Genomic DNA, 8,504 nt, shown 5'->3' with positions numbered 1-8,504 from the left:
AGATGAGAGAGGAAAAAAAATGCAAAATTTAAGGGTTGCAAATTTGTCAAAAATTTTAAATCAAATTTTATTTTGGGAGGCAAGGTGTTATTTGTTTAAGGGTGCTGAGCTCCACTCCCATGTACTTTCAGACAGACAAGGAGAAGGTGGGACTTCTGTGTGTTCAGAGCTCGTATGTACTGGGTTCTCTAATGAAATACTTGCTTCTTCATATACTTCTGGAGAACAGAGCTAAGGTTTGCAATTGAGGTTCTTCATAACGCCTCCAGACTGAACAAAACCTCACCAGCACCAGGGTTCGACTGGTTCTGTACGTGACTTACAGGAAGGGCACTCATTCTCATTTACTTTGCGAATAGTACGTGTATTTTTATACAGAAAATCTGTCATAATGAATATATGTAAAGTCTTTTCTCAATGTGAACTGAACTTGCTTTTTTGTTTATCCAGACAAGTTTGGATACTCTGGTCAGTGTCCTTGTTATGGTGCATTTGAGCTGTAGGAAACATCAGCAAAAACGTTTTCGGTGTTTGGGGTAACTTTACACGAAACAGGGAGTGGCAGAGGCTGCTGTAGTTGTACTGAAGAGAATGGTAACGGCTGTGGTTCTGTGGACGTAGCGTTGAATGATGAGACTTTGCTGCTTTAGGTTTGTCTCGTATTTTAAAGTTTTCTATGAATGAGAACCTGGGCATTGCACTGTAAGTTAGCGATAAAATCCATCCTGACGCAGAGGTGCCGTCAGGAGGAGGCACGATGGCACCTGCCAACCTCATTGTAAAATACCGTGTTCTCTGCAGCCAGTTTCTGTGTCCAGGGGTGAAGCAGACGTGGCCGTGGCCTTTCTGGGTGACACAGTCCTCGTGTCCGTGTTATCTGGGTCGTGTTTGAGGCATGTGCACTAAACTGGACCGTTAGTTCACAAGCTGGTTTCCTGGTTTATCAAGTCATGATGCAGCGTTTATCTGGGTGCCCGATAAAGGAGCTGGTGTTAATCATCGTGGCTTTCAGAGGGGCTGTAGAGCAGTAATACAGGATGCTGTTACTCACAGGCTTTGGTTAAATACTGCAATCCGTGGTAGATTTTTAATTTATTATGGCGCCATTGGGGACGTGCTTGTGATCAAGAGCAGCACTTCTACCGAAGCAATCCAGTTCTCTGTTTTAAGTACAAAACGGGAAGAAAACTTTTTAATACAAAACCCACCTATTTTTAAGTTATTTGGAGGGCTTGTTTGGGTGGTTGGCTTGTGGTTTTGTGGGGTTTTGGTACATTCAGGCAGTGATCAGGAATGTCTGAGTCCGCACCCCAAGACACCTCTGAGTTTGGGTGACTCGCTGGGGCTCTGGTGCCCCCTGACCATGGTTGAGCCGTGCGCAGCCTCGGTGGCGGCCGGACAAACCAAAGGCTGCGTCTCTGCAGAGCCTGCACACAACCTGGGAGGAAAAACGTGGGTTCTTAGCAACTCCTACCAATTTTCAGCCTTTTTAAACTGAAGTGAGTACGTTACAAGAGACAGAAGAAACTGATGGCTCAGGTTCTCAGCAAAACGCATTTGTAAAATTCTTTTCAATTGGCCAGTATACTTTTTATTTTAATTTTGCAATGAAATGTATAGTGTCAATAGCCTTGTTTTATTTTTTTTTTCCCACTTGAACTGAAAACTGCTTTCCTGCCTGAGAGGGTATAAAAAATAATTACTAGTTTCTCTAGTTAGTAGAGAAATAAGCAAGCAATTCAAAAAATGTAATCAGTTGGTGTATGCAGCTGAGTGTTTACACTGTTCTCATGGCTAGAAGATAAGAGTGAGGCCCAGATGGCAATGACATTGAAAATCGTTTCTTTACTGTTAGTTTGGTGATACTCTTGTCCAGATAAGTAACTGGCTCGGTTCAATACGGAGGTCGCTTACGCCGGGGAGCCGGGGCTGACGCTGGGCAGGAGTTTGTGCTCTGGGTGCATCGTGAGTGAACGCAACTCCTACGTGTGACGCGTGAGATTAGAAGCAGGAGCAGAATTAACAGTCTTATCAAAAGACTAGTCTAAGTAAATACAGTCCAATTCAGAGCTGTTTCTTTCCACCCTAGACATATTGCATCCATCTCTTTCTTCGGACTTGGCAGTTGGACATGAATAACATTTTTCTGACAGGTTTTTGGGAGCCAGTTGCAAGTGTTCTGTTTTTGTAATCTGTAACAGCACCAGGGAATACCTTGGTTGTCTGTACCTCTGAAAAAAACTCGCATTGTGCATTTCCCCTGAACTTTTCTTCAGGGTAGATATTTTTTTAAGGTGAAAATTGCTAAGCTGACATCTGCTTCTTTGCCTGACAGCCCCGCAGATTTCCCGAGATGCTGCTTCTCCTGTTCTGGAGCTTGCAGCCATTTGCTTTAAATGCAATTAGTTTTTAAACTATTAACCAAGTTCTCTTCCCATTGCTCATGTGGAACTTGCTGTTGGTGCTCACTGACTTTGCATTTTTAAAAAAGAATTTACCTTTCAGCAGAACCGTGCTGGGACTGGCATGGTTTCAGACAAAATGTGATCGAGGTTGATCATCCTAAACTTTCATACACTGATAAAGATTTGCCAGTGATAGACTGTAAGTAGTTTTAATTGTAAGTAAATTACTGTTAGTAATTTCAGTTGCTGAGGGTGTTCATCTCTTCATTGGCTCACTAGAGGTATTTTAGTTTAATAATGTAAAGTAACAGGGAGGTAGGATATTTTTAAAATAATACTATAGCGCTAGTAGGTTCAGCATAGGGGAGTGTGCACGGTCTGTGTTGTATCGGGGAGGATTTCTGTTCTTCACAGTGAAGACAGAAAGAAAGAAAGAGGAAAAGGCAAATGTTTTCCAGCAGCCTCGCTGGAGGAACGTGGTGCTGGTGACTGACCCAGACCCCCCGGCAGCCTGTACCCCCAGCCGTGGCCGCCGCGGGAGGACGACGTGACCCGCGGAGGATGTGGACTCCGAGAAAGGAGAACTTCACAGCACCATGGACGTTACCACACCCCGCTCTAAATTAAAGTTTGAACCTTGAGCCGGGTTTGAAAATCTTTGGTAAATGATTAACACAGTAAATGGCTTTGGTTAAACAACTTGATTTCCACAGAGCTCGTTGCTGCGGCTGCATCTTCTTTTCTTTAAGTCTTTCCATTTTACCCCCATATGTTTCCTTGACTGGAAATGATAAATGTATCTATGCAAACAAAGAATATTAGATTATGTATAAATAGCTTCTGAAAGTACATGGGAGTGGAGCTCAGCACCCTTAAACAAATAACACCTTGCCTCCCAAAATAAAATTTGATTAAAAGTGTTTACAAATTTGCAACCCTTAAATTTTGCATTTTTTTTCCTCTCTCATCTATGCTTGACTTTTTCTTTTACTTAGGTAAGAATCATAATTTATTAGGTTTTTGTTGAGTTTAAAACCATTTCTGCAAAGAACTGAAAGGTAACTTTTAAATTATTTTAATATAATATATTATCTCAGAGCGTAACTTCCCTCCCTTGCCTCTTCCTTAGGAAGTGGTTGTTTGTCCTTCACCGTGTGTAACTTTATAGGTAGAAGATTTGTATTAAGCCCCAAGCTGGTTTGTTGTCACTCTTGCAGGGGTCCTTGTGCGCTGGGATCCCTCCGGTGCCCCATGTTTCGGGGAAGCAGAATTGTGTTGTACACCACCAGGGACTGTCGGTGTCTGGCAGCTCTCCCCTCTGTCAGTAAATATCGGCCTTATCTGATACAGCCAGACCTGAAATGATACGCCAGAAACCCAGATTAGATTGCTGGCTACTGCTTTATTAATCAATGTAATAATTTATTTTTAATTTTGTAAGTCCTATCATCTGTTTTCTTTCTCATATTACATTTTCTGTGGTACTGGTACAAAAGATGAGGCCTGTTTAAAAATTAAAGGTGATGGAAACGTTACAGTGGAACATGTTTGGCGCTACCATAGGCTCTGTGACAGCTGATGAATGTTTCATTAAAAATGCTTTTGTCGGGAATTTGTAAGGTATAAAGAGTTTCATTTTTTGTATCTAAATTAGCTGTCTTCAAAACTGTGCATAGAAAGATGTTTCCATTTTTTCTGGTTTTAATCATTTTAATGAAATGAAGTTCTCGGGTTATATATTCCTTCTTTAAAATCATAGGCTCCAGCCTATATTTCAATGTATAAACTGAGATTTTTAGTAGAAGAAAAGGAGGTACTGGTCCTGAAACTTTAGAGAAAATGAGGCAGGTTATGGTAATGGTAGGTTTTGACTTGCCAGTGATTATTGAGTTTAATAGGAATTTTTTTTGGTGTGGTTTTGAAGTTTTTTGGGTTAGTTGGAGGGGTTTTTTTGCGTATGACACTACAAAACAGAGAAACAATTTAATTCCTTTTCCCGAAGGGCTGACCTCTCTGAATACAGAGTAAGACTGAGATCTGCTGGGAAAGGCAGGCACTGTGCACCCACAATGTGCAGTGTGTGGATGGTCCGTATTGAATGCGTGCAGCGAGCTGGGTGGTGGAGAAGGGTCCCTTCAGCCAGAGGAGCTGGACATCACCAGCTCCAAGCACGACTCCCTTGGCTTCAGGTTGCTTCTTCAACACGTGTGCCAGTTCTCAAGCTGTGTGTTAAAAGGCAGGATTTCTGAAAAGGCCAATGCCATCACGCACGGCTTTGTGGTAAGAGGCAGAAGAAGATTTGAATCCTCAACTTCCTTAACCGTGGGGTTTCTTTTCTTGCAATCCCGTAGCCATTGGCTTCTATCAACCAATTTCTTTATCAGAGGAGATGGGGCCATGCAGGCAGCAGCTTCCATGTTACAGTATTCATTCCTGGAGTGCCTCTGCACTGAGGAGGGCAGACATGCTTTGTAGAAATTACGACGAGCGTGTAATTAAAGCTGCGTGTTTGTAAGGACACCAAATAAACGCAACTAGGTTGAATTACGTTCTGCCATTACTCGGTTGTTGAGCGCTGGGTTGTGCAACCTCAGTATTTTATTATAGCTTTCTGCTCTTTAAAAGACAGCAAATTAATGGGAAAACACAGGAAACCAATCACATGGATCATTACAATCTGTTGATGACTGCACCTCCAGTTGACAGACTGGCTGATGGTGGTTGTCATCCTCTCTGTAGAGCAATAGAGTGGAAGTGTTGCAGCATTTCACAAATATTTTCTGAATGCAAAGCAGTGATGTGATAGATTTGAGTTCTTTTCCAAGTTCTGGAAAGAAATGTTCTTTCCTAGATGGGCTTTTTTCTTCCCTTTTTTCTCAAGGTTGACTCATTCTGTTTCATTCCCACTGCCAGCCTTCCCTGATGAAGCCTTCACACCACCCTTCTTCTGGTCTTATTCTTCTCTCTCTCTTCCCACAGCTATTCCAGCATGTTCAAGCTATTGTTAGGTACTTGTCTGGTTTTTACTTTTCAGCCCTCTCTGCTCTAGCTTAGATACAAGTCACCTTCTCCCTTGGCTTATATCAGACTCTGGTTTTTAGGGGGGGTCTGCAGGTACCTTCACTCTTTGCATGCCTGTACTGTCTCCTTTTTTTTTCCCTGACACAAGTAATTTTCACTTTTCTCTGCCATCTGGTTCCGTATTTGTCACAGTGTGGACTTTACTGACACATTTATTCTGGTTTGACTTTTATCCCTCTGTATTTGAGCAGTTGGCTTCCTTGTGTCTGCTTTTATTGTTTAACTCCCTCCTGGTATGAACAAACACGACAGCAAAAGTCCTTGGGATCACCAGCCAGACCATTTCTCAGTTGCACTGTGGGGATGGGGCCCGTGGAGGTGACCTGTTCAAAAGTAAAGCCTCCCAGGAGCTGGAGTGTGTTCATTTGGGCTGGAATTTTAAGGGTTTTGTGAATGTTTGAGAACTGTGGGGTTTTTTTAAGATGTGTGACCAAATCTGCTCAGACTTTCTTGAGGAGAAGAAAAGGAATTTTCCATGCACAAGGCAGCCCACAGACAAATGTGAAGCCCACATTAGGGAGCGTGGATGTTCTGGGGAGTTTCCAAGTAAAGGCACCAAAGTCTTTAAAAAAAGTGTGATTTTCTGGCTTCATCTGGAAAGTGGCTGGAACCCTGTTGGACAAAATTTATTTGTGAAAATCACTTTTATGTTAAGCATTCAGCATAGAAATTGCATTTTAAGAGTTTAAAACTTTGTGAAAATAAACTCAACAAGACGTGCCCTGTCACAGGAGGTGCCGAGGCAGCCGGACAGGTCGCGCGGCAGGTTCTGGCGCTGTCGTTTCCACGTGCTGGGTTAGATTAGCCTCTGAATTTTGGCACAACCGCGGCTGGTTCAGCCCTCACCATGAGGAGCAGCTCGAAGGTGGTGATAATAGATTGTTTATTGTTCTAACAATGATATTTTTTTATATTATTAAAGAACTAACTTCATTTATAAGTTATCTGTATGTTTACGTAGGAAAACAGGATCTTGACATTAGGAATAGATACTCTTTTCCTAAAATGCTGGGGTGAAATGATCATTTATTACTGTAACTATATATCAATGTGTGGCTTAATTTGCACAGCTTCTTGCATAATAGGATCCCAGTAGAAAACTCTGTGATGATACTGAAAAGGAAGCTCTTACAGACTGCATGGAATGTGACAGTAATGAAAACAATATGGAATAAGAGCATGGTTTAAGAGTTGATTTTAAAGACCAGGATAATTGTGCAAGAAACTTGGCTTCAGAGATGTACCAGGGAAGTAATCTTGACCTAGTCAAGTAGGCAGTGAAAAATCCTTACAGCTTTGCTTAGGTTTTCCAAAACTTACTGGTTAACTGCTTCAGAGTCTGGTGAGCTTTGTGTGCAGAACTGTAATACTGAGGATAAGGACAACCTTTTTCTTTAGGACTATTACGTTTAATAATTATATAATTAAAAGTATTTTTATGCTTTTTTTTTTTTAGTCCTGGAATGAGATCAGATGTAAGCTCTTCTCCATCCACAACCTCAGCAACTACGGGACCACCTCCCAAGCTTTGTCTTGTTTGCTCTGATGAGGCCTCTGGTTGTCACTATGGTGTTCTGACGTGTGGCAGCTGCAAAGTGTTCTTCAAGAGAGCTGTGGAAGGTAAGACGTGCTCTGATGAATTTGCTGTTTAAGAATGTAAAATCCACATACATATTGTCCACATTGAAAACCAGTCTATTTAATCTTACTGGGATCCATGTTTTTGCAAGAATCCTACTGGAAAACCCCGTCCATTATATCACTGTTCTTTTCGTAGTAAATACCATTGATAATGGTGTGATTATCTGAAGCATAGATTCCATTTACATTTATAAAATGCTCCCATTCACTCCGAGTGTAAAAGGATGTATTGTTGGCTTGGCTTTTTGTTTCTTTCCTTTTCTTTCACGGTTGTTTTTGTTTATTTGTCCTGTTTGTATAAAGATGTTTGTCTGTGTGCATTAGATTTGTAAAGTTTGTGTTTTTTAAGTTTAGTGTTAGCTGATTTGTGTATAAAACTGTACACGAAACTTGATGAATCTGTTGTGTGTGAGGTTATGGTAGTTTTACAACTTTTCCTGTAAGGAATATTGGTTGTATTACATGTCCACGTGTGATGCTTGCAGGGGTAGCCAGGTAACAGGAACGTGTGTGGCTTTGGATCATTGAGATTTCTCTCTGATCACAGGAAGAAAATCCTTCTGGAAATAGAGATGATGAAAAACTCAGTGTGAATCTATAGTGTGTGTAGCAGAACAAGTGATTTCTGCTTTTCGGGCTGCATAATTAGCCATTATGTAATGAAGTGGGTTGTACCTCAATGTTTGATGCTTCACTTCAGTATCAGAGAGGAGCAGAAAAGCAACAGTATGTTCTCAGCATCTGTGAAAGGATAGCCATTCCTCTGTTCTGAAATCACATCGTTCTTAGATACAGCCTCACAGGGTCTCCTGTCTCGTTCTTCATGCAGCCATTCCTGGGTGTTTTGAAGTCAGTCAGACTCTCCTTTTTTCCTAACGTTTCTGCAAGCTGGGTTTGGCTGGAGAGGAGGGAAGGCTGCTCTGACAGAGACGAGCCACCGTCCCGTCCTTCCGAAGCAGCGCTTCCTCCCGGTCCCCAGCTCGCTGGATGCCGTCGGGGGCTCGTGGAGATGCAGATCCTCTCGGAGGGATTGGAGAAGCCCAGTTCGTGTCGCAGTTTCTGCCAGTCACAAGGGGAAGGGATGTCAGGGCCGTGGGAGGCTGCAGCTGTTTCTGGAGCATAACAAGAGACAGTAGGAGCTGAAGTGCAAAGCACTGAGCTGCTTGGGCTATCCCTGACTCCCAGTTGCACTCCCATTTAGAACCAGACTCTTTACTTGAAGGAAATAATCTTCTGTCTTTGACTAGAATAAGGTCAGTGGTTATCCCTCAGAAGAAGTATTATATGGCAGCTAAATATGTGTCATAGCGATGGTTTTGCCCATCCTTAAGCTTGAACAAAGCATGAAAGTGTTGATATATGAAGAAATGAACGCGG

The 8,504-nt window shown here is 42.1% G+C and overlaps 1 protein-coding gene across 1 annotated transcript in view; it reads left to right on the top strand.

The window, feature by feature from the left end:
- Window positions 1-8,504, top strand: part of NR3C1 (nuclear receptor subfamily 3 group C member 1) — a 62,434-nt gene that overhangs the window by 32,574 nt on the left and 21,356 nt on the right. Inside the window, exon 2 of the mRNA XM_010162524.2 lies at window positions 6,943-7,106. Coding sequence (XP_010160826.1) covers window positions 6,943-7,106 — 164 coding nt within the window. The remainder of the gene's footprint in view (window positions 1-6,942; window positions 7,107-8,504) is intronic.

The sequence above is a fragment of the Antrostomus carolinensis genome, unplaced genomic scaffold (assembly GCF_000700745.2).
Source record: "Antrostomus carolinensis isolate BGI_N321 unplaced genomic scaffold, ASM70074v2 scaffold2782, whole genome shotgun sequence".
Taxonomy (NCBI): domain Eukaryota; kingdom Metazoa; phylum Chordata; class Aves; order Caprimulgiformes; family Caprimulgidae; genus Antrostomus; species Antrostomus carolinensis.
The sequence above is the reverse complement of the archived record's forward strand: the minus strand, read 5'-3'. Positions and strand labels throughout refer to the sequence as shown.